General features: G+C 38.7%; 1 protein-coding gene across 3 annotated transcripts in view; it reads left to right on the top strand.

The window, feature by feature from the left end:
• The first annotated feature begins 5,413 nt into the window (after positions 1-5,413).
• Positions 5,414-26,676, top strand: part of ADAD1 (adenosine deaminase domain containing 1) — a 54,328-nt gene continuing 33,065 nt past the window's right edge. Inside the window, exons 1-6 of one of the 3 annotated variants that reach the window (XM_064383735.1) lie at positions 5,414-5,518; positions 5,767-5,840; positions 6,455-6,634; positions 7,527-7,715; positions 10,708-10,875; positions 20,326-20,394. In XM_064383735.1, the coding sequence (XP_064239805.1) occupies positions 6,463-6,634; positions 7,527-7,715; positions 10,708-10,875; positions 20,326-20,394 (598 nt within the window). In that variant the 5' untranslated portion in view covers positions 5,414-5,518; positions 5,767-5,840; positions 6,455-6,462. Of the gene's footprint in view, positions 5,519-5,766; positions 5,841-5,912; positions 6,089-6,454; positions 6,635-7,526; positions 7,716-10,707; positions 10,876-20,325; positions 20,395-26,676 lie in introns of those variants that run through there. The other 2 variants (XM_064383736.1, XM_064383737.1) reach the window with 2 other exon arrangements.

The raw sequence follows: 26,676 nt of genomic DNA, 5'->3' as shown, positions 1-26,676 counted from the left end.
TTTTGGGAGTTCCCTTGCACCACAAGGGCTTATCTCCAAAGGCTCGCCACCATTCTACACATTTGCTTTGATGAAAAGGTTTGGCTTTGACGGTAGACCTGAATTTGAATATCTGCTCCGATATATGCTGAGCAAAACTTTGACAATAAATAGTTAAAATAGACTTCACAAAGCAGATGTATAGTTTCCATAAAATAATAGCTTAAAAATGGTAGTTCGCTTTCTTCATCATATCTTGCAGGAGTGCCAGAATTAGGGTGAAGAGATTAGGGTGTTATATCATTGTTTGTTAATGTATCCATTAAGAGTATCCTAGGGATTTGAGATCCAACATCATTCATTTAAAAACCTATGAACAAAAGACTTAAGATTTCAGCTTGGAATTAGTACAAGTACAGGGTTAAATGCTATCTTTATTTGAAATTCTGACATACTGTTAATCAAACTTTTGGCATGAATTTTGATTTTTTTAAATACTGCAATAAAATATTTATCTAAATTACTGAGTATTTTGATGCACCCTTCAAGTTTGAGCATGAAGTGAATGTGTCATTCCTCCACCCTAGTAAGTAACTCTGACTTAAAGGGTGATGTCAGCAGGAATGCATTCCTTTAGAATAAACAGCCCAGTGAATGAAATAGGGTCAGAAAATGTGAGTAATGTCCCACCTTTCTCCCAATCTAATTAAGCACTGGTCTTCAAACATGTCCCTTGTTTTTTGTCTAATTCTGAAAAACTATTCATAAAATTTTACGTATTTTAAAGTTGATGTATTTTTTGCAACTTAAGTTTAATTAGTTGCAAAGGATGTAATTTCTGGCATACTGGAAGTAATGATGCTTAAATACATTTTGATTTATCAATCATTTTAATGTATCCAGTTGAATCTAAGTATCCTAGAGATGTGAGGCCTATCATCACTCATTTAAAGACATATGAACAACTTGAAATGGTAGAGAGATGGTAAAAGCACTGTGCTCACCCTTAGAACAATAAAAAAGCTAGACAAACCATAAACAAACAAATTTTCTTGAACCCATAAGTAAACAAGGTCATAGCACAAAAAATTAACTTGAAATCTGGAAAGAGGCATAGGAACACTTGGCCAGACATTCAGCTGTTGCCTTTCACTCTGAAGATTAAGGTCTTTATTCCTTGGGAGACATAGAGGACATGGGTGCTCAAAGATGAATCCAGAGAAAGCTTTCCCCTGTGGCACTGAATGAACAGGGAAGAATATCCAGCAGTGAAATTCTGCCAAGATCCATGTCAGAATGCAAAAATGATACAATCACCCTGGAAAAGTTTAGAAGTTTCTTATAAATTTAAACATACACTTACTATATGGCCCTGCAATGCCATTCCTAGGTACTTGCCCAAATCAATTGGAAATTTTTGTACACAATGTTTATAGCAGCTGTATTCATAATTGCCTCAAACTGGAAACAACCAAGATATACTTCAACAGGTGAACATATAAACAGTGGTACAATGGAATATTATTCTGCAATAAAAAGGAAGAAGCTATTGATTTACTCAACAACATGGATGAATCTTAAATGTGTTTTCCTAAGTGAAAGAAGCCAGATCCAAAATGTTACATATTTTATGATGCAATTTATATGGCATTATCGAAAAGGAAAAACTGTAGAAACAGAAAACAGATCAACGGTTTCCAGGAGTTAGGAGAGGGAAGAAGGGTTAACTACAAAATGACCACACAAGGGAAATTTGAGGGTGATGAAACTGTTCTGTACAACAGTACTGTAGTGGTGGATATATGACCATGTATTTGTCAAAACCCATAGAACTATAAACAAATAACAAACCTAAGTAACTTTGGGAAACTGTTTTGACTATATAATGTAAAATTAAAGGAAAAAATGAAAGAAATATCCTGGTCAATAGGGTTAAAGAAATAAAAATCAAAGAAATAAATGCTAAATTCTTCTTGGTGGTAAATTTGTTTCTCACAAAGGTACAAGTTAACCAGTATGTATCTACTTTATACTGAAAAGTAAAATACATTCTAGATATTGCAGATTTCTCATTGTCAGGAAAAGAAATCACAGATAAGGGGAAAGCAGGAATGAATGCTGGGGTGTCAGATTATAGTCAAAGGTATAAGTATAAATTTGTTTATATATAGAAATATAGATGTGTCTGTATACAGGAGTTAGCATACACAAATATATTTCCTAGCTCTGTTCTCTGTGCAGGCATAGAAGCAATGACACCTAGTAGGAATAAGCACTCCTAATGCTTAGAGCTTAGTTTCTAAATACCATCCTCCTGTAAAAGTAACCACAGCTTCTTGTTAGACGTGGGGCAGGAAAAATACTTCAAAAAAAAAAAAAAAAAGATGAGGACATGTCAAGAGGACACAGGGCCAATCTGAAATAGTTCCCAACAACCAAAGCTGGAATAATTTGAGTAACAAAATAATAATGGTAGTGCCAATCGCAGTGGCTCATGCCTACAATCCCAGCACTTTGGGAAGCCCAGACATGTGGACTGCTTGAGCCCAGGAATTTGAGACCAGCTTGGGTTATATGGCGAAACCCTGTCTCTACAAAAAAAAAAAAAATACAAAAATTAGCTGGGCGTGGTCATGCATGCCTGCAGTCCCAACTACTCAGGAGGCTGAGGTGAAAGGATTGCTTGAGCCCAGAAGATGGAGGCTGCAATGAGCCATGATCACACTACTGCACTCCAGCCTGGGTGACAAAGCAAGACCCTGTCTCAAACTAAACTAAACTAAAATACAATGACAGTATTGGATTATACTCAAATGACAGAATAAATACCTATGCCTCCATGGTGATATAATCAAATAATAAACATAAAGAAAAGGGACAAGTCTTTCTTACATAATTCCAAATAATAAATGTAAAAAGAATTAGGGAAATTGAAAAGAATCATTAGAACATCACAATAATAACTGCTTTGGGCAAAACTCCAAAGATGAATGCTAAAATTCATGGGTGAAACTCTAGGCTGAAACAGTGCATAGACATAGCCTTAAAGTATTCCCCCACAAACATTTATTAATATGTGATATGAACATATGCCCACAAATTCTGTGATAGTCCTCTCTCCAAGAGGTGAGCCTTCTAACAAATAGAGAGTAGAAAAGGGAAAACAGAAATTGTATGGTGGAGAAACCTGGCAGACACAACATTAACCAATTCACCAAAGTTAACATCACCAGTTATACTCGTTATTAGGAATTCCCTAATATGCCTGGGAAGAGAACTTCATCTACGTAGTATTCTTCCCAAATAACATAACTCTGTGTAGTCATGAGAAAACATCAGGCAGACCCAAATTGAGGGCCATTCTGCAAAATACCTGACCTGCACTCTTCAAAATTATCTAGGTCATGAAAAATAAAGAAGGGCTGAAAAACTACCACAGACCATGTGATACTTAGGAGATATGTCCACTACATGCAATATGGCAAACTGAATCCTGAAACAGAAAATGGACATTGGTTGAAAAACTGGTGAAATCCAAATTAAGTGTGTTGTATAATTAGTATAATCTTAATTTATTAGTTTTCATGAATGTGCCACAGTTATGTGAGACAAAGTAGCAAACACCTGCCTCTGGCAGCCAGAGTCCACCCTTGCTGTGAAGAAGCCATGTTTGCTCACTGCTTGTGAGCATAACTTCACAACTCCCTGACTCAGTGACTGAGTGCAGCCGGAAGAATGCCCTGAACATGATAAGGACAGGTTCCCATGTCTCTTGCCTGAATCACTGCATTTTTAGAAAAGAAGTTCAATAATCCTAGCTTTTGTCTTTTCCTAAATATGAGATAATGTCTGACAGTAATAATTATTCAGCCTCTGTAATCCATAACCAATGTACTCCTCTCCCACCCAAACTTTGATGAGATTTTGCTCTATCGTAACTTCTGAGCACATGCAGAACATCCACATCACCTGATATATAAGCTATGTGCTGAAACACTGCTTTGGTGCAGTGTAACAGAAACTCTTTGAAAGACTCTCCTGCAATCCTCAGTAAGACTCTGAATAAAACTAACTTTAATTCTTTGAAAGACTGCAATCCTCAGTAAGACTCTGAATAAAATTAACCTTAATTCTTTGAAAGCCTGATTTCTTTGTCTTGACAGTTAATGTAAGATAACATTGGGGAAAGTGGATGGATGGAAGGGAAAGACTGTACTATCTTTGTAATTATTTTGTAAATCTAAAATTACTTCAAAATAAAGCATAATTTATATATTACATTTGTATGTGCAGTAGAGAAACTTGTACCTCATTCCTTTCACTCAATGAGCTTTTATTTCCATTCCATGTATCCCCTCAAATTTGATCCTAATGTACTTAGAAGTTGTATTATCATCCTTTCACTTCTTGACATTTGAACTTTTAATTTCCTGTAACCAGAAGTCTCTAAATGTTAATTTAAAAAATTCTAAATTATCATTGAGATTATTAATGAGCACTTGATCAGCGCAACATAATCAACATACATTTTAATAGCCACTAAAGAAAAATACTTTTATTTAAAATGCATTGCTTAACGAGGGGGATAGGACGTTTTCTTCCTATCAGCCCATGTATTTCTGGATGCATATTACTTGTATTTGTTTTTTCCTTTTTTTTTTTTTTTTTAAAGAGATGACGCCTGTAATCCCAGCACTCTGGGAGGCCGAGGCAGGCGGATTACAAAGTCAAGAGATCGAGACCATCCTGGCCAACACGGTGAAACCCCGTCTCTACTAAAAATACAAAAAAATTAGCCAGGCGTGGTGGCACGCGCCTGCGGTCCCAGCTACTCCGGAGGCCGAGGTGGAAGAATCATTTGAACCCAGGAAGCAGAGGTTGCAGTGAGCCGAGATTGTGCCACTGCACTCCAGCCTGGTGACAGAGCAAGACTCCATCTCAAAAAAAAAAAAAAAAAAAAAAGAGAGATGGTAGTCTCACTATGTTGCCCAGGCTGTACTTGAACTCCTGGGCTCAAATGACCCTCCTGCCTCAGCCTCTCCAGTATCTGGGACTACCAGTGCCCACCACCATGCCTGTTTTTTTTTTTTTTTTTTTTAAAGAGATTTACATCTGACTTAATTATGGAGAACACTTCTCCCTAGAAAAAGGTAGATGGACACTGAAATTTTGTTATAACGAAGTCACTCAATGCTTTGGATTACTTTTTGTTTACATGCAGAAATTTGTTGGGTGACTTAGTATTCTTATTTTCCACGATCTATCACCTAACACCTCAATTAGGGCCTCCTTCAACCTTTAGGAGAACAAATAATTGAAAACATCCACACTGAATTTCTCATCCGGATAGCAGAGCCATTTGCTCTCAAAGACCACACCTGTTTTCATGATTGTTCGCTCACTGGCCAAGCTTCAGGACATGTGAAGTTTTTCCGTAAACAGGAAGGCCACCGCGGAGGCCAAGCCTTCCCCATGGGCGCCTTCTCAGATTGCGATTGGGGATGAAGTGATGGGTTTTCTCGAAACCACCCTCACGCAGGTACCCCTTGAGCAGCCTTCAAGCACTCTGTGGAAGGAGGCCCCAGGCACAGTCACCTACAGTAGAAACGATCATCCCTGAGGGGTGCAGGGGACACAGAACAGTAAGGAAGAGGCCGAACTGCGCGATTTTACCTGGCTTCTCCAGAGGGGGAAAGCGGCCAGATGGACCCGGTCCTTGTGTTCCGAGAACAGAGTCGACGTCACCTGTGCCTCGAACGCGTGCGACATTCGGCGTCTCTTCCCTAGGCGACGCAAGACGCGGAGCGCGGCGGCACGACGCTGGCGCAAGCTCAGGCGCAGGCGCACCGCCCTCCGAGACGGTTAGTGATTGGACGAAGCAGGGCGCGGGGGCGTAGGCCCGGGTCCTGCAGGGGCATCGCGAAGCCTGTTTTGAAAAGTGCGACTCTGATCCTGTGGGTCTCGCGCAGAGCGTCCTGAAGCGAGAAGTTGAAGCCGGGAGGTGGGAGCAACGACGGCGGCAGCGGTGGCGGCTGTCTGTGAGTCCCCGGCCTGAGGCGCAGCAGCAGCTGCCCGCCTACCCACTTAAAGGGCAGGAAGGAAAACTTCGGTGGGTGGGGATTGGGCCAGGACTTAGGAGGTCACCAACGAGCTTTTTTTTTTTTTTTTTTTCTATTTTTTTCTGACTTTGCTAATAATATCTTCCTGACTCCTGAGTAGTTTTAAGGTCTTTTACACGGACGTCTCTCTGTTCCTTTTCCTCTTTGTAGCAGAGGTTTAGGGAAGGGATTCAGGAGAGATCTGTGTCTATGAAACTCAAAAGCAGTCATGAAATCAGTTCAAGAGGGATTTGGCTGTAGTCATCTGAATGTATGCCAAGGCCATTTATGGAAATACGGGGAGGGGCGGGGTTTGGAGTAAATATTTTTTGTTTACGTAGTGTTTTGTTTTCTGTCAATTTTATCGTGACTTCTAGGTGAGAAAATGGCTAGCAACAACAATTGGTTTCAGAGTTCGCAGGCCCCCAGTTTTGCCCAGATGCTGAAAAAGAACCTGCCAGTTCAACCAGCGACACAGACGGTAACTACAGCCACAGGATGTTTCTCAGAAAGTTACAGCCTGTCCAAGATGGCATCCAAGGTTACACAAGTGACAGGTACGACTTTTTTCATTTGTGACAATGAGTCAGTTCTTTACGATCCTGGGTTTACGTCTCCTACAAAGAGGAAAAGAAAGAACAAAGAAAGGTCCATGTAAAAGACCTTTAAACTACTCGGGAGTCAGGAAGATATTAGCAAGGTTTACGATTCGTGGAGAGATAAATCCTGTGTAAATGTCTACACGACCAGGAAATCTTTAAACCAGAGGCTTGACAGAACTTACTGGCTATCCCGGAAACGAGCAGCACAGGGAAAGAGCTCTACAAGCCTCCTCCAAGTGCTGAGTCAGATGCCACCTGGAGCTGGCATCTGACTCAGCACTTGGAGGAGGCTTGTAGAGCTCTTTGCCTGTGCTGCTCGTTTAACCATCCGTTACCACCTTGACTAAAGTGTGGCTTGCCTTTCTGAGATGAGGCGTAAGGGAAGACACTAGACTTACACTGGTCTATATTCCACATAACACTTAGTGTAAAGTATAAAGCAGGGGCAAATATACTTTAAAATTCGATTGAATCCAGTGAGAAAAACAGTGGATGGGAGCCAGAAACTACGTTCTAGTCCCACATCTGTCTTTCTGTATTCTAGGCCTTAGTGACATCATCTGTAAAAATAGCTTGGTTTTTGAAGACCCTGACATCACTAAAATTCCATGATCCTTTGGTATCACTTAATAATGGCATGTTGACATTACGTTTTTGCAAAATAGTCTTAGTACTACAAAAGATAGATGCAATAACATATGGTGCTTGTCATGTGTGCCAAAATTGTTTTAGAAAGTTGTGAAAAACATGATGAAGTGTATCTGGTGCAACCTTACATTTTGGGGAGGATTTAGTGCTTTTGCTCATTTTTTTAAACCAAAATGACAAGTATAACATTTGTTTTTAGGTAATTTTCCAGAACCATTGCTTTCCAAGAGCCTTTCATCTATTTCAAATCCTGTCCTTCCTCCAAAAAAAATACCTGAGGAATTTATAATGAAATACAAATGTGGACAGATAAATCCTGTGTCAGCCTTGCACCAGTTTGCACAAATGCAGCGAGTTCAGCTTGACCTTAAGGAAACTGTGACAACAGGTAAGTGTAAAATTGTATTTGTCTCAAAAAACCAAAAGTATAGCATAATAATCATGCTAAATTTAATTCTTTCATGTAATATTGGGGTTAGGTAACTGCTTGTATGTTTTTATAAGAATACTTAAATGTTTATGTTCACACTTTAACCTTTGTTGCCTCTACAGATAACTCACATATACCAAAGTTTTATGATCATTGAATTGAAATTTTTTATGTGTGACTAGCTGAATGGAAATTAGTCTCATGGACTATTTTGGAGTGTAATTACTTCTTATATCATAAACATACTTTTGTAGAGATGTTAAATATTTGGACTATGATTATTTTATGAGAAGGATTCTGTAAGATGCCTAAGAAAAGTTAAGGTCAAATTTACCTTCTGAAATTCAAGCATTAAGTAGTGAAATTCCAGCATTAGATTACATGATTGGTACTTTGCAGACTTGTTTGTTACAGTTTTTTAAATTCTCCCTTAAACTCCCCAGCCAGAATAGTCTAACTATGATGTACCTGTGAAAGGATATAGGAGTACAAATCAGGAAAATGCAGAAAGCAGTTTCTGATCTCTTCACGTTATAGCCAATGATTAGGAAGATTTTAGGAAAGTGGAGGAATAAGTGTCCTTAAGAGGCTTAAATTTTTTTAATTTTAAAAACTTTATATATATATATACGTGTGTATCTTTGTACGCACGCATCTGTAGTTAGGTTTTTTCTTTAATTTTCCTGGTGCTAACTTGTCAGTATGGATCTCAAAGCTAATATCTTTGCTAAAGAATTTTTAAATGTCAAGATTTTAATAAGGATAGTCACAGCGACATCAAGTTTCAGTCTGTTGTTTTGCATGGAATACCAGTAAACTAACAGGTGACACAAATAGTGTCTTAACATAAATGGAGGTGGTAACATAGAGGTGGGCTTAATGTCTGTATAACTAGTTAGCTTTCCTCCAGTAATCTCGGACTTCCCTTGGAAAATGTAAGCTAAGAAAAAATAAATGATCAGGACAAATATTCACTGCTCTGAGCAAAAGCTACTAAAAAACATGACCCGTTGGTTGTTAATAGTGTGTATTTTATGCTCAAAGTATAGTTCAATAATCCAGTTCAGTGTGTTTGGTAGTAAGACTACAGTATCAGTATTTTTTAACTAGCTCTGCATGTGATTTAGATTTATACTAAAGTTTGAGAACCCAAGTTATAAACAGGCTAAAACTTAAAGCCTCCACCTTCTGACACAGAAGACTTACTAACAAATATTAGGTGAAATATCTTTTTTTTAAATTATTATTTATATAGAGGCTCGCACTCTGTTGTCCAGGCTGGAGTGCAGTGGTGATCCTCCCACCTCAGCCTCCCGAATAGCTAAGACAGCTACAGGCATCCACATGCCTGACTAATTTTCAAAACATTCTGTAGAGAAGGAATCTTGCTATATTGTCTCGCTATATTGCCTAGGCTGACCTCAAACTCCTGGCGTCAAGAAATCCTCCAGCCTCAGCCTCCTAAAGTGATGGGATTACAGGTGTGAGCCAATGCACCTAGCCAAGATGTGTAATATCTTATACATAAGAATCATCTGGGCCACTTGTTAATTTTACAAAATGCTCTCTGATTTAGTAAACCTGGATTGGAACCCAGGTGATCATGAAGGAAGGAACTTGGGAAACTGAAGTCTGAGATGTATTGGGGAAAGCAATTTACCCAGAAGCAGTCAGGAGTTGCTTGTAAAACCTTGATGTACATATTAAAGAGTTAAGGTAATATAATTGTGAGTATGTGAGGAAATAGTCGGGTTTATGTGCAGCAGCATTGTATATAGCCGTCTGTAACCAAAGAGTGGGGAGTCACATTCCTAAAAGCCTCATAAAGTCTAAATACTAACAAGCAAAACTTCAAACAGAAGAGTCTTTGACTTGTAAATACAAGAGACAAGACAATTCCATTTCATTTTTCATCCAAATATGAAAGCTAGGTAAAAGAAATTATGATGACTAGACATTCAGTTTAATTCTTTAGTTTATCATTATGTTTTGGTTCCCTCTCTCTCCCTCTCTCCCTCCCCACCTCCCCTCATAACTCCCTACCTTCCCTTCCACTCCCCAACCTCCACGAGCTGTAATGTGTTGGGTTGCTTATCATAATGCCCTGATGGGTACACAGGGTTTCTTCAAAGGGATCTCTTATATTCTGAAGTTTAAAAGCATATTAGGGCAATCCAAGGGGTGGGAGAAATTCAGCTTTCTTTGTATTAAAGTTTTAAAGACATTTGTATTGAAGTTTTTTGTTGTTGTTGTTTTTGTTTTGTTTGCTTCTTTGTTTTTAAGACTGAGTGTCGCTCTGTTGCCAGGCTGGAGTGTAGTGGTGTGATCTCAGCTCACTGTAACCTCTGCCTCCTGGATTCAGGCGATTCTCCTGCCTCAGCCTTCCAAGTAGCTGGGACTGCCGGCTCACGCCACCACACCCAGCTAATTTTTGTATCTTTAGTAGAGACAGGGTTTCACCATGTTGGCCAGGATGGTCTCGCTCTCTTGACCTCGTAATCCACACACCTCGGCCTCCCAAAGTGCTGGAATTACAGGCATGAGCCGTGGCGCCTAGCCTATTTTGAAGTTTTAAAGATGTGAGATGTTACCTGAAATTTCCACATTTTATTTCTCACTGGTCGTTTGATAATATTGGAGTGTTAACCATTGCCAGGCATTATACTAGACACTCACTGTTACTCCACATGAGATCTGTACTCTACCATTGGCCCTGTTATTGCTCCTGCTGAATCTGGAGCCGGCCTAGCTGCTTGAATCTGCAGAATTAGTTCAGGGCCCCATTCAGCTTTAGTTTTAACCCCTATTGGTCTTACAAAAAGACTTGTAAAGTTGGTGTTTCTGAGGTATTTTTGAGAATTTTTGTACTGGAATATTTTCTATGTACAGACATTGTTTGCAAGAATATAGTAAGAATTACTGTAGCATTCATTCTGAATTCTTTTTCAAGGTAATGTTTTGGGACCGTATTTTGCCTTTTGTGCTGTGGTGGATGGTATTCAGTACAAGACTGGACTGGGACAAAATAAAAAGGAGTCTAGATTCAATGCAGCAAAATTAGCTCTTGATGAGCTTCTGCAATTGGATGAACCTGAACCACAAGTTTTAGAAACATCAGGTAAATACTCTTGATTATAAAGTATTTATAAACGGTATCATTTTTCAAAAGGAATCACCTGAAAGATTTATGTTAATGAGAGTTACCTGGCAACTACAAGAAAGAAGTTGCAGGATTTGAATAATTTCTTTCAGTTGCTGTCTGCTGATGTATATAATAATAGTTAAAATGCTCTTGTATATTTCAGCACTGAAAGGTATAATCATGTTGCTAAACTGTTTGGTAACTTTTAAGATTGTTAATAGGTTTGAGTCCTAAAATACAGTTTTCTTTGTAATTTGTTGGATTCTTACTATGAATGTAATACTGTCCATTTAATACTTAGAGGTTTTAAATGCAGTGTTTGTGAAGTTTGTGTTAAATTCAGCAAATGGTAGAATTACTTCAGAAAATAATCTAAGGTACCATAGCAAATAAGTATATAAACTCCAGAATTAGATTTCTCAAGTTGGAATATCGATTCTATGCTGGCAATTTGTTTGCCCTCTAAGCCTGTTTCATTTGGAGAAGGTGGACAGTGATAGTTACTACCTTCTATGGTTGTCAATGGGATTAGATAAACAATGCCTGCAAAGTCCTTAATCGGTGCCTACAATCAAATTACAAAGTACTTAAAATACTTTGTTGAACTCAACTTAAAACATATCTTTAGAATTTCCTGAGCATCCAGTTGAATTATCAGAAAAATACATTGGTAATTGGTTTCTCATGATAAATACTTTTTCCCTAATAGCTTTCAGAATGTTTATGTAGGGCTAGCAAATGTTTTGCCAAGTGGTTTGCAATCTTTAGTTTCTAAAGATTTATTTTTTTTCCCTCCTTTGTAAAAATTAAGGTAGCATTTACCCATGTCTACTGTCACTACTTTGAAAATTAAGGTAGCATTTACCCATCTCTGCTATTGGCACTTTTGTATTCATTATTGTTTTCTCCAAAAAGTGCCGGTAGTGCCTTAATTACAACTAAAAGTTCTTTGACAATATATTGTCTGTTGGGCTAGAGCCTGGAAAAATAATAAGGTCATCTTTTTCCCTATAGTGAGCTATATTTTCTTCTTTAATTTGTCTACTCTAGATAGCTGAGTTTAAATACTTATTTTTCTTATGAAAGGATATGGAAGAGTTGAGTATTCATTTCTTTGATTTTCTATATTAACCTTTAATTTTTCTAGTCTTCTTATTCATAAGGAACTTTTAAAACTTTAGTTTTTTCCAAAACTTTGAACTCACCACTGCTTTAAAATTATTTTTATGTATATCTTTAATATTTTGTGCTTTTTTTAATGTAGTTTTTGCTTTTTGTTTTGTTTTGTTTTGTTTTGTTTGAGACAGAGTCTCACTCTATCACCCAGGCTGGAGTGCAGTGGTGCCATCTCCACTCACTGCAACCTCCGCCTCCCAGGTTCAAGTGATTCTCATGCCTTAGCCTCCCTAGTAGCTGGAATTACGGGTGCCTGCCACCATACCCCGCTAGTTTTTATATTTTTAGTAGAGATGAGGTTTCACCATGTTGGTCAGGTTGGTCTTGAACTTCTGACCTCAAATGATCTGCCTGCCTCAGCCTCCCAAAGTGCTGGGATTACAGGCATGAGCCACTGCGCCTGGCCTGATACAGTTTTTTTTCTTCTAAAAAAAAAAAGATACATGTGCAGAACATGCAGGTTTGTTACATAGGTATACGTGTGCCGTGGTGGTTTGCTGCACTTATTGACCTGTCCTCTGTTCCCTCCCCCAACTCCCACCCCCTAAAAGACCCTGGTGTGTGTTGTTCCCCTTTCTGTGTCCTTGTGTTCTCAATGTTCAACTGTCACTTAAGAGTGAGAACATGCAGTATTTGGTTTTCTGTTTCTGTGTTAGTTTGCTGAGGATGATGGCTTCCAGCTTCATCCATGTCCCTGCAAAGGACATGATCTCCTTCCTTTTTATGGCCACATAGTATTCCATAGTTTATATGTACCACATTTTCTTTATCCAGTCTATCATTGATGGGTATTTGGGTTGGTTCCATGTCTTTGCTATTGTAAATAGTGCTGCAGTAAACATACATGTGCATGTGTCTTTATAGTAGAATGATTTGTATTTCTTTGGGTATATACCCAGCAATCCCATTGGTATTTCTGGTTCTAGATCCTTGAAGAATTGCCATGATGTCTTCCACAGTGGTTGAACTAATTTACATTCCCACCAACAGTGTAAAAGCATTCCTATTTCTCCACAGCCTTGCCAGCATCTATCGTTTCCTGACTTTTTAATGATTGCCATTCTAACTGGCATGAGATGGTAGTATCTCATTGTGGTTTTCGTTTGCATTTCTTTGATGATCAGTGATCTTGAGCTTTTTTTCATACGTTTGTTGGCCACGAAAATGTCTTCTTTTGAGAAGTGTTTTTTCATATCCGTTGCCTACTCTTTGATGGGGTTGTTTGGTTTTTTCTTTTAAATATGTTTAAGTTCCTTGTAAATTCTGGTTATTAAGCCTTTGTCAGATGGGTAGATTGCAAAAATTGTCTCCCATTTTGTAGGTTGCCTGTTGATTCTGATCATAGTTACTTTTGCTGTGCAGAAGCTCTTCAGTTTAATTGTATCACATTTGTCAATTTTGACTTTTGTTGCAATTGCTTTTGGCATTTTTGTCTTGAAGTCTTTGCCCATGCTTAAGTCCTAAACGGTATTGCTTAGGTTTTCTTCTAAGGTTTTTATGGTTTGGGGTTTTACATTTAAGTCTTTAATCTACCTTCAGTTAATTTTTGTATAAGGTGTAAGGAAGAGGGGTCCAGTTTCAGTTTTCTGTATATGGCTAGCCAGTTTTCCCAGCACCATTTACTCAATAGGTGATCTTTTCCCCTTTGCTTGTTTTTGTCCAATTTGTCGAAGATCAGATGGTTGTAGATGTGTGGAGATATTTCTGAGGTATCTGTTCTACTCCATTGATCTATATGTCTGTTTTGGTATCAGTGCCATGATGTTTTGGTTACTGTAGCCTTGTATGGTTTGAAGCCAGGTAGTGTGATGCCTCCAAATTTGTTGTTTTTGCTTAGGATTGTCTTGGCTGTATGGGGTCTTCTTTGATTCCATATGACATTTAAAATAGTTTTTTATAATTCTATGAAGAATGCGAGTGGTAGTTTCATGGGAATAACATTGAATCTATAAATTACTTTCAGCAGCATGGCCATTTTCACGACATTGATTTTTCCTATCCATGAGCTTGGAATGTGTTTCCATTTGTTTATGACCCCTCTTATTTCATTGAGCAGTGGTTTGTAGTTCTTCTTGAAGAGGTCCTTCACATTCCTTGTTAGCTGTATTCCTAGGTGTTTTATTCTCTTTGTAGCAATTATAAATGGGAGTTCATTCATGATTTGGCTCTCTGCTTGCCAACTGTTGGTGTAAACGACAGCTTGTGATTTTTCCACATTGATTTTGTATCCTGATACTTTGCTAAAGTTGCTTATAAGTTCATGAAGTTTTTGGGCTGAAATGGTGGGGTTTTCTAAATACAAAATAATGTCATCTGCAAACAGAGACAACTTGACTTCATCTCTTTCTATTCAAATACCCTTTATTTCTTTCTCTTGCCTGATTGCCCTGGCCAGAACTTACAATACTTTGTTGAATAGGAGTGGTGAGAGAGGGCATCCTTGTCTTGTGCCAGTTTTCAAAGGGAATGCTTCCAGCTTTTGCTCGTTCAATATGATATTGGCTTTGGTTTGTCATAAATAGCTCTTATTATTTTGTGATATGTTCTATCAACACCTAGTTTATTAAGAGTTTTTAACATGAAGGAATGATGAATTTTATCTAAGGCCTTTTCTGCATTTATTAAGATAGTCATGCGGTTTTTGATTTTGGTACTGTTTATGTGATAGATTACATTTATTGATTTGTGTATGTTGAACCAGCCTTGCATCCCAGGGATGAAGCCGACTTGATTATGGTAAATAAGTTTTTTGATGTGCTGCTGGATTTGGTTTGCTAGTATTTTATTGAGGATTTGTGCATTGATGTTCATCAGGGATATTGGCCTGAAGTTTTCTTTTTTGTTGTTGTGTCTCTTCCTGATTTTGGTATCAGAATGATGCTGGTTTCATAAAATGAGTTAGGGAGGAGTCCCTCCTTTTCAATTGTTTTGAATAGTTTCAGAAGGAATGGTACCAGCTCCTATTTGTATTTCTGGTAGAATTCAGCTGTGAATCCTTTTGGTCATGGCCTTTTTTTTTGTGGAGGGTAGGCTACTACTGCCTCAATTTCAGAGTTTGCTATTGGTCTATTCAGGGATTCAGCTTCTTCCTGTTCAGCCTTGGTAGGATATATGCATCCAGGAATTTATCCAATTCTTCCAGATTTTCTATTTTACTTGTGTAGACGTGTTTATAGTATTCTCTGATGGCAGTTTGTATTTCTGTGAGGGAAGTGGTGATATCCCTTTTATCATTTTTTATTGTGTCTATTTGATTGTCTCTCTTCTTTATTAGTCTAGCTAGGGTCTATCTATTTTGTTAATTTTTTCAAAAAACCAGCTCCTGGATTTATTGATTGTTTTGGAGGGTTTTTCATGTTTCTATCTCCTTCAGTTCTGCTCTGATCTTAGTTGTTTCTTGTCTTCTGCTTGCTTTCAGATTAGTTTGCTCTTGCCTCTGAAGCTCTTTTAATTGATGTTTGGGTATCAATTTCAGATCTTTCTAGCTTTTTGATGTGGGCATTTAGTGCTAAAAATTTCCCTCTTAACACTGCTTTAGCTGTGTCCCAGAGATACGTTGTCTCTTTGTTCTTGTTGGTTTCTAAGAAGTTCTTGATTTCTGCCTTAATTTGATTATTTACCCAGGAGTCATTCAGGAGCAGGTTGTTCAGTTTTCGTTAAATTGTGTGGTTTTGAGTGAGTTTCTTAATCCTGAGTTCTAACTTGATTGCACTGTGCTTTGAGAGACTGTTAGGATTTCAGTTCTTTTGCATTTGCTGAGGAATATGTGACTTCCAGTTATGTGGATGACTTTAGAATTAAGTGCCATGTGGCACTGAGAAGAATGTATATTCTGTTGATTTGGGGTAGAGAGTTCTATAGATGTCTGCTAGGTCTACTTGATCAAGAGCTGAGTTCAAATCATAAATATCCTTGTTAATTTTCTGTCTCATTTATCTGTCTAATACTGACAATGTAGTGTTAAATCTCCCACTATTATTGTGTGGGAGTTCAAGTCTCTTGGTAGGTTTCTAAGAACTTGTTTTATGAATCTGGGTGCTCCTGTATTGGGTGCATGTTTAAAATAGTTAACTCTTCTTGTTAAATTGTTCCCTTTACCATTATGTAATGCCCTTCTTATTTTTTGATCTTTGTTGGTTTAAAGTCTGTTTTGTCAGAGACTAGGATTGCAACCTCTGCTTTTTTTGCTTTCTATTTGCTTGCTAGATTTTCCTCCATCCCTTTGTTTTAAGCCTGGGTGTCTTTGCACTTAAGATGAGTCTCCTGAATACAGCACACCAATGGGTCTTGACTCCTTACCCAGTTTGCCAGTCTGTATCTTTTAATTGGTGCATTTAGCCCATTTACATTTAAGGTTATGTTGTTATGCTTGAATTTGATTCTGTCATCATGAAGCTATTTGGTTATTTTGCATACTGGTTGATGCAGTTTCTTCATAGTGTCATTGGTCTTTATATTTTGCTGTGTTTTGCAGTGGCTGGTACTGGTTTTTCCTTTCCATATTAAGTGCTGCTTTCAGGAGCTCTTGAAAGGTAGGTCTGGTGGTAATAAAATCCCTCAGCATTTGCTTGTCTTGAAAGGATTTTATTTCTCCTTTGTTTATGAAGCTTAGCTTGGCTGAATATGAAATTATGAGTTGATAATTTTTTTCTTTAAGAATGTTGAATACTGGCCCCCAGTCTCTTCTGGCTTGTAGAGTTTCTGCTCAGAGGTCTGCTGTTAGTCTGATGAGCTTCCCTTTTTAGGTGACCTGGCCTTTCTCTCTGGCTGCCCTTAACAGTTTATCTTTCATTTCAACCTTGGAGAATCTGATGATTGTGTGTCTTGGGGTTATCATCTTCTTGTGAAGTATCTTAATGGTGTTCTCTGTATTTCCTGAATTTGCTTATTGACCTCTCTCGCTAGGTTGTGGAAATTCTCCTGGATAACATCCTGAAGTGGGTTTTTCAGCTTGCTTCCATTCTCCCTGTCTTTTTCTGGTACTCCAGTCAATCATAGGTTTAGTCTTTTTATGAAGTCCCATATTTCTTGGAGTCTTTGTTCATTCCTTTTCTTTTTTTCTATTCTTGTCTGCATGTCTTATTTGGTAAGATGGTCTTCAAATTCTGATATCCTTTTTTTCTGCTTGGTCGATTCTGCTGTTGATATTTGTATGTGCTTCACAAAGTTCTTGTGCTGTGTTTTTCAACTTCATCAGGTAGTTTATGTTCCTCTTTAAACTGGTTATTCTAGTTAGCAATTCCTCTAATCTTTTATCAAGGTCCTTAATTTCTTTGCATTTTAGAACATGCTCCTTTAGCTCAGCATAGTTTTTTATTACCTATCTTCTGAAGCCCACTTCTGTCAGTTCATCTGTCTGATCCTCTGTTCAGTTCCGTGCCCTTGATGGAGAGACATTGCAATCATTTGGAGGAGAAGAGGCACTCTGGGATTTTGCGTTTTCAGCATTTTTTCATTGATTCTTTCTCATCTTTGTGAGTTTGTCTAGTTTCAGTCTTTGAGCCTGCTGACCCTTGGATGGGGTTTTTGTGGGGACCTTTTTTGTTGTTGTTGATGCTGTTGTTGTTGCTTTCTGCTTGTTTGTTTTTCTTTCAAGAGTCAGGTCCCTGTTCGATAGGGCTGCTGCAGTTTGCTGGAGATTCACTTCAGGCCCTATTCATCTGATTCTCTCCCATGCCTGAAGATGTCACTCAGGGAGACTGGAAAACAGCAAAGATGGGTGCCTACTCCTCCTTCTGGGGCCCCTGACCTCAAGGGGCATCAACCTGATGCTGGTAGGATCACCTCTTTATAAGGTGCCTGTCAACCCCTGTTGGAGGGTCTTACCCAGTTGGGTGGCACAGGGAGCAAGGCCTGTTTAACAAAGCACTTTGTCTCTTAGTGAAGAGGTTGCACTTTACTGGGGGAAAACCCACTCCTCTGGGCCATCCAGATTCCTCAGAACTACCAGGAGAAGAGGCTAAGTCTGCTGGTCCTCAGAGACTGCAGCCACCACTCCCCCTAGGGGCTCAGGCCCAGGGAGATCCAAATTCTGTCCCTGAGCCTCTAGCTGGAGTTACTGGAGATCCTGCAGGAAAGCCCAGCCCAATGAGGAAGGATGGCTTAGGTTTAGACCTGAAGAAATACTTTGGCCACAGACTGCCACAGCCAATGTGTTGGACTGTGGGGGCAAGTCTTGGGATTTTTTTTGTTTTGTTTTGAGACAGTGTCTCTCACTCTGTCATCCAGATTTGAGGGCAGTGGCACAATCTCGGCTCACTGCAACCTCCGTCTTCCATATTCAAGCGATTCTCATGCCTCAGCCTCCTGAGTAGCTGAGATTACAGGTACATGCCACCATGCGCAGCTGATCGTTGTGGTTTTAATAAAGATAGGGTTTTGCCATGTTGCCCAGGCTGGTCTAGAACTCCTGGCCTCAAGAGATCTGCCCATCTCAGCCTCCCAAAGTGCTGGGATTACAAGCGTGAGCCACCATGCCTGGCCTTGTACTTAGTGCTTTAAAATGCAAAACATCTTATGCAGTTTTACTTTCTTTTTTTATTGAAATTATTTGGGTCTAATAAACAGAATTTAGTGTCTTTAATTTTCATTCCATGGAATTAAATCTGTCTTTCTCTGAGTTTTTAAAGTTCTGCTTATCTGAAGTCCATAGTGTGAGCAACCCTATTGCTGAGTTTATAACCAAAAGAAAATAAATTATTCTATCAAAAAGACGCATGCGTTGGTAGGGGGGCAAGGGAGGGATGGGGGGTGGGGAGGTTGCGAAGGGTTACCATGGGGAGAAATGCCAGATGTAGGTGACAGGGGGATGGAGGCAGCAAACCACATTGCCATGTCAACAATCCTGCATGATCTGCACATGTACCCCAGATCCTAAAGTACAATTAAAAAAAAAAATCTGAAAAGACACATGCACTCTTATGTTCGTCTCTGCACTGTTCACAACAGCAAAGCATCAAATCAACCCAGGTGCCCATCAGTGGTAGACTGAATAAAGAAGGTGTGGTACATATACAACTGTGGACTACTAGGCGGCCACTAAAAAAATGAAATAATGTCCTTTGCAACAACATGGATAGAGCTGGAGGCAAATGAACGCAGGGACGGAAAACCAAATACCTTAAGTTCTCACTTGTTATTAATAGTAGGAGCTGTGCATTAAGCATACATAGCCACAAATATTGGAACAATAGAGACTGTGGATTACTAAAGGGTGGAGGGAGGGAGGTGGGGGTAAAAGAAAACCTACCTATTGGATACTGTGCTCATTATCAGGGTGATGAAATCCATACTCCAAACCTCAGCATCATATAATATTCCCATGTAACAAATCTACACATGTACCTCCTGTAAAACAAAAGTTGAAAGTTTTTGAAAAAAATAAAATATTTATACTTTATAAATAATGTTACTAATTGTATATGGGGGATGCAGTGCACTAAATAAATAAAACTGGAATTTCTTATCAGACAAAAATAAAAAATAAAAAGTCCAGAGTGTATATTATCTAAACCACGGTTAGTATTTTTCTCTTACTGGTATGAGCTCTAAGGTGACATTGTCACTCTTTGTTCATTTTTGTCTTCCTTAAAATTAAGTCCAGAGAAGCTGTTTTGTTTGCTTTCTTTGTCGTTATAAATGAATCTTAAGAGAAACTGACTACTTTAATTGGTACCTTAGTTTCTGGAGCCTGTTTAAGTTTTCCTGATTTGTTTTTGTCCCACAGGTTTAGTGGTTTTAAAATTTTTTTCTGTACTCACTAACTTTGGGGACCAAATTGAAAAATAGTTGCAAAGAGTAGGACTGAAAGCATTGAAAACTGTGAATGTAGCATTCCCTTAGAAAAATGGCCTGGTAAAATAGTGTTATTAATAAAATATATTTTACTCATTAATTTTAGTGGAACATACATTTAAAATGTTTTTCACAGTATTATAAATAGAAAGTTGTTTGTATGTATCTAAAATAGGACTTCATTTTAGTAGCTTTTCAGAATGTTGCATCTGACAAAGCAAGCAATATAGTAGTGTACGATTAGGAAACGCAGAAATTTATTTGCATAAATGATTTTAAAATAGGAAAGACATTTATCAGGGCTGACCTAATGAGTATTTGATGGCCTACAGGTGGCAAAAATACAGAAAAAATAATAATTTTTGGATTGCTGTTTTATTACAGAATAAAGGAGAAATAGCAGCTCTTTGGAATGTTAAAGTTTCATGTTTCCTTATGTTTTTGCTTTGTTTACAGGTCCTCCTCCTTTCCCTGCAGAACCTACTGTTTTACCTGAACAGGTGTATGTTTCAAAAGTACATTATGGTAGGAATGTTTTCTGAGATGTTCTTCTTTAGAAGAGTAGCCAAATTAAAAATTGTAACAACATAATTAAAATAAGCATAGGTATGAAAATGTACACTAACATTTTATCATCCAAACTTTTCACACTTCTACAAAATGAATTTTTTTCTATATGCTAAAAATGAAAGAAATAAGGAATGGAGAGGAAAGATTGAAAAAAAGATTTTTTTTTTTCTATAAGGAGATCTTTATCAATTTCATACATCTTGTTTTAGAATTCTTTGCTTTGGTGGGTTTGTCATGAATGAAAACCAATGGCTTTCTAGTACTTGAAGGTCATTTGGTACATTCATTTCAAATAATTTGTTTATTTTGTTTTAATGGCCATTATTTGTCACTCAAGCCCAAGAAAGCTGCAACTTCAATTAAAGTTACTAGTTGTGTGACCTAGGACCAGTTGCTTCTCTGTGTACATTTTTTACTCATCTATAAAATAATTATCTTGTAGGGTTATTATGAGGATTAAATGAATTCATAAATGTAAAATTCTTACATCAGTGCTTAGTATACCATAGATGCTCACTAAATAGTAACTAATGTTACTTTATTATAACAGTCACCTTTCACATTGTCATGCATGTCACTCACATAAAGAGACCACCAGACAGACTTGGTGTGGGCAACAAGGCCGTTTATTTCATGCTTGGGTGCAAGCGGGCCAAGTCTGAGAAAGGAGTTAGGCAAAGAGGTGAGGTAGAGAATGGACTGGTTATAGAGGTTGGGGCAAATTGTTAGCTAAAGGTGGTAATCTATCTTGGGGAGGGGAAGGGCATCACAGGATGCATGATCACAAGGGTAGGGGTCATTTATTACAAACAGGCATGATCATAAGGGTGAGGGGTATTAGTTGCAGTCAGAAGGGAGGGTACAGTAGATTACATAGTTACAGGGGTGAAGGTCTTAAGAAACCCAGTGTCGGAGGGGTGGGATTTTTGCAAGCCTGAACAGAAACAATGGGTGCAGGTTACAGAGCAATTAGTTGAGGCAGGAACAAGTTGTTTTACTAATTTCTGGGACCACCTGATTGCTTGTGGTTACTTCAGACTTTCTGGCTCCTGGGGACCATCCAGAGGTGTACATGAGGGTCACCAAGGCTAAAATGGCCAGGCCTGGACTTGGAGGCCTAACAGTTATTATGTACTTGGCTTGTTAGATTATTAATCTCCTGAAAGCTAGGCAATTATTTTTAATTTTTACATTTACTACCTAGTGGGCACACTTCAGACTTAAGAGTATTTGGAAGAGGAAAAAGAAAAGTAACCTTTATTTTTCATTTACCAGGCCTGCAGGTTAATATTTAAAAAGTTCTATTCCTATTCGGCATCCATTGTCTTTCTGAGACAGAGAAAAAGGCCTTGCACATTTGTGTGCTTGCATGAAATAAAAGGGCCAGACCAGGGAAAATAGGCCCATTCAAAATACAAAATCCACCAATAGTTAGATATAGTGTCTGGCCTAATTATGGCCTAAGAATTGATGAAGAGACGGCCATGAAAGTCCTACAGCAGTGATCTCTTAATATGGAAAGAGGCTCTTGCATTTCCTTTCAGCTTCTGTGGACATTTTTAGTGAACAAGAGAATAGATTCCTAAGCCAAGGATGACAAATAATATAGATTGATATTACTTCAGGAAAACAGCTGATAATTGTGAGAAAGAATATGTAGTGTTTTTTTTTTTTAAAATACCAAGTTTGTAGGCTCAGGTCAGGAGTCATGTATCTGTCAGAAAAAAAGAGAGCAAACATTATTATTATTTATATATATTTTTTAACTCAGCAAGGCTAGTTTTACTTCCTGCAGGAAGGGTGCAACTCCCCTGCAGTCTTGCCATGAGAGCACATCTGAACAAGGGAGATAGGGACATTTATAACTTTCATAACCCGATGCAATTGTCCTACTGCTGTGTCCAGTTTTTATTGGCCGGAGCAGGACTTCACATTCTATGCTTGACCCGATTGGCTAAAAACTTGGAAATTTTCTTGAAACGGAGTCTTGCTTTGTCGCCAGGCGCCAGACTGGAAGGCAGTGTCATGATCTTGGCTCACTGCAGTCTCCACCTCCTGGGTTCAAGCAGTTCTCCTGCCTCAGCCTCCCGAGTAGCTGAGGTGGCAGTAGACACATTGCCACCATGCCCAGCTAATTTTTTTTTTTTTTTTTTTAAAGTAGAGACGTAGTTTCACCATGTTGGCCAGGATGGTCTCGATCTCTTGACCTCGTGATGTGCCCACCTCAGCCTCCCAAAGTGCTGGGATTATAGGTGTGAGCCACCATGCCCAGCCAAAACTTGGAAATTTTCTAAAGAAGTAAAGGCAGAGGAGAACAAAGGAAAAGAAGAAGTAACTTGAGGAATGCTTAGAAAAGCGATAACATTTTCATATAAGGAAGGGGAATAAGCTTTGACCTAAGACTTGCCTGGGCTTGTCCAGGCATGTCAGGGCAAATATCTAGGTTAAAGTGTAAGAACTAAGAAGATGGCGAAACCCCATCCCTACGAAAAATATAAAAATTAGCCAGGTGTGATTGCGCATACCTGTAATCTCAGCTCCTCAGTAGGTTGAGGCAGGAGAATCACTTGAACCTGGGAGGTGGACGTTGCAGTGAGCCAAGATTGTGCCATTGCACTTCAGCCTGAGCAACAGAGGGAGACTCCATCTCAAAAAAATAATAACCTGGGATACACTTATTTCTTTATTATGACTAACAGCTACTTTAAGATTATTAGCAAAAGCTTTAAAGTAAATTAACCTTGAGAAAACTGTTACTTATTCATAATGAACTAAGAGGGAGGCTTTGAAGAGGAATTCCTCCCTTCTTTTTATAATTCCTCTTCAAACATATTTAACATGTCTTGACTCAGTTCTGTTTGCTCTTCAAAAGGAAGTAATCTATCTGACTAGGGTGGAGGAGGGGTTGGAAATATTTTAGTAAGGGTTGTGTCTACTAGTCTCTGCGCAAGTCCTCCAATGCATGGTATTACACAACATCTAATGAGAAGTATACTTATCACAGTTGCTAGAGAGGTAAGAATTGAGGTTATGGTTTCTTTCCATTGACCGAACCACCTTTTGAGCCAATTTGAAATAGGGTTATTGATGCCAGTATTTTTAGCTAACTCATTTGATAAAGTAGTAGGTCCTTGGAGGACTTTTGTTATACTCCCATTGGGAGCAGTGTTGTTTGGAATAAAGGTACAACACTGGGTTTTAATTATAACACAGACACCACTTTTCTCCACTAATATCATATCTAGGGCTATTCTGTTTTCTCAGACCATTTGGCTAGTGGATCCTAATTGTTCAGCTATTCCTTTGACAGTATCTTTAGTATAGTTAACAGACTGCTGTTGGTTATAATAAATGTAGTTTATCTAATGTACATTTTTTTTAATTAATTGATACCTACCAGAACAACACTGACTTAAATCTTGCAGCTCTCTGATCTCGGGCTTTAAATTTATCTGGTACTCCTCAAGGAATTCCAATTGCATCTAAGTACACATGAGAATCAAAAGACCTATAAGGAGCTTCTTTTATTTGCCCATGTCATAATTTCTCTTTCTCTGGTTGATGAAATGCCAGGGTAAAAGAAATAGCCAACTGGACTAGAGCACAAGTGCCGCTCCAGTTATTAGGCAGAGTATCCAGTAAAGGTCCTCCACAATACCACCATACTTCCACTTGGGGATGAGTAGGGTGGATTAATGAGCCAGCTCTCAGAAGTGCCTGACTTCACTGCTTCCTGTTAAGTTTCCAAGAAACACTAAGTTCTTCCCCTGTCATGAGAGACATGAAGTGAACCTCACCTTGGGAGATGGAGGCTGTATAACCCTTGGTGACTGACCCACAGGGTGTTGAACCTCAGGAAATAGCAGCAAAAGAACTTGGAACAATTCGTTATTCCAGGCATTGGAATCCTGAGAAAGAGCTACTGTGCCTTCCATGTCAGCTCGATTTGGGTACCATTCAAGTGGAAAGGGGACAACCTGGGCCTCTGACCTACTGTGCACACAAGCGTAACAGTCGCATTTATTTAAGGTGCAAACAGAATATTTAATCCATTCTACCCAGGCATTTGCATCCTTATATCCTGTTTCAAGGCCATTTTTTGCCTTAGGTCCTCTACTTCTACCATTGAGACTTTGGTTTTGTCATTGTGTCTAGGAGGAGTGATAATAAAAAGGTTGATGGAGCAATAAAGTGCATTTCAAAAATTTCTTTAGGATCTTTTGCTGAAATGTCAGCTCGTATACCATATGTACGATTTAATGAAGGAGAAGGGTTTTTCAGATGTTGCAATAACAGTAGTAATCTGTGTAGGATAACATTGGTTATATTGATAGCTAGAAGGAGCAATTCCTTTGGTGAAGTGGACATACTGTTTTAAGGACTGACAAAGACCTGTGGAAGCAGTTTATCTTAAAACTTTAGTGTTCCGTATGACATTAGACTAAGTAGAACATAGAGATTCTGTTTCTGAGGGACAAGAGTCTGATTCCTACCAATTACAAATACAGCTACTATTCCTTGGATTACTAGTATTCTTAGAGGTGCTCATTATGTCTTCCTAATCTGAGGAAATCTAAGAGGGACAGAGATATCCTTCCAAAACAGCAAGCTGTCCTTGATTAGGCAAATCTCCACAAGACATAACTAAACAGATATCAAAGCAACAACCTGAGGCGAGCCAGATCTAATCACATTAATAACAATATGGTGAGTAGTTATAGGGAGGAAAAGAAAAAAAAGAAAAGATAGACTAAGCTTTTCTTAGCTTTAACTTGGCAGAGTCTGATCCCAGAACAATAGCCCATGATTCTAATGGTGATGGTGCTTTCTTGACTCAGGTGTGATGTGTCAATCTCTTTTCTGCTGTACAAACGGCAGTCTGGGTGGCTAGTAGCATGAAATAGGGTGGTCTCCAGGCTGGTGCTGGTGTACCGGAGATTCTAGGAGTAGTGCCTGTGCTAAGAGACTTTTTATAATCTTTGTTAAAGATCAGGTTAGTGCTTTAAGAAAAACCTGTTGTGCTTTTATTTTAATGTCCAATTTACAGAAAAACTGGATGATACTGCTTTAACTTTAGCTAGTATGTTTATACACCGAATTTCCTTTACAATTAACATTTCAAAATGCTTAAACTTTCAAAACAAAAATTATACATTTCTTGCATAAATTCCTTTTTATAACATTTTTCACAACTATCACAATCTTAACTTTCTTTGTTTTATAACTTTCCTTACTAAAGGTGCATTCTTATAGCTATAACTTTCTTAATTTTTCTTTGTCTTCTTCCTAATCTCTCTGTTTTATCTTTCCTCTCTTTGCCTCCTTGTCTCTCTCTCTCTCTCTCCGTCTCTCTGTCTTTCTCTCTCTTTGACCCTCTGTCTCTCTCTTTCTCTCTTTCACTCGCTCTCTCTTTCTCTCTCTCTGGCTCTCCCCGTCTACTATTTATTCCCTTTAAAAGAGAATACTTAGAATGAACATTAACTTGGTCTAAATATATAACTGGGGACCTAAAAACTGATCAATCTGTTCTGCTACCCTGTCAGGGTCATCTAATAATGGTTTAAGTTCTCTCTTTAGACTCTGGACCTTAGAAGCAGTTAAGGGGGCATTCACAAATCCAATCACAGCTCCTCCTTGAGGCTTCACAAAACTAACCCCGCCTCCTCTTTGAGGCATTTCCTTTAGAGAAAAAAAAAAAACTTTGAAGCTGAAGCTGATTCCTTGGAAGAAGAGGGGAAAGGAAAACTTGGAATATCTCTTTTGTGTTGCTCTATCTCCCATGGGAGCCCCTTCTTGAAGGAAGAACACTCAGGTTTTCAATGATCAGGCCTTTGAGACACTAGCTCCCAGAGCCTCGGTTATATGGGGGAGTAGGGACTTCTGGGTTGGGTTCTGGGGCAGCAGCCACCACTTGGGGAGGAGAAGGGGGTACCACAGTCACAGCAGGAGCAGGAGCCAGAGCTGGAAACAGGGAAGATGATCTAAAGGATCCCATTTACATGTGGATTGTTCACAGGTAAAAGCTCCACCCTTTTTAAGTGAGACTGCTCTCTGATTGTTTTCCTCCTTCTCTTAATGGGTGGAGGAGAACTGGCCCCTGCTGCTGACAGACAGCATAGTCTATTTCTTCTTGTGAGACAGGGCTTTTGTTGTTGACATACATTATTAAGAGTTGACAGACTTAATCCTCTTCCAACCCAAATTTTGGCCAGACAACTACAGGCTTGACGATCAGTT

This window comes from Aotus nancymaae, unplaced genomic scaffold (genome assembly GCF_030222135.1).
Source record: "Aotus nancymaae isolate 86718 unplaced genomic scaffold, 86718_ANA_hifiasm-v0.15.2.pri h1tg000033l, whole genome shotgun sequence".
Taxonomy (NCBI): Eukaryota; Metazoa; Chordata; class Mammalia; order Primates; family Aotidae; genus Aotus; species Aotus nancymaae.
The sequence above is the reverse complement of the archived record's forward strand: the minus strand, read 5'-3'. Positions and strand labels throughout refer to the sequence as shown.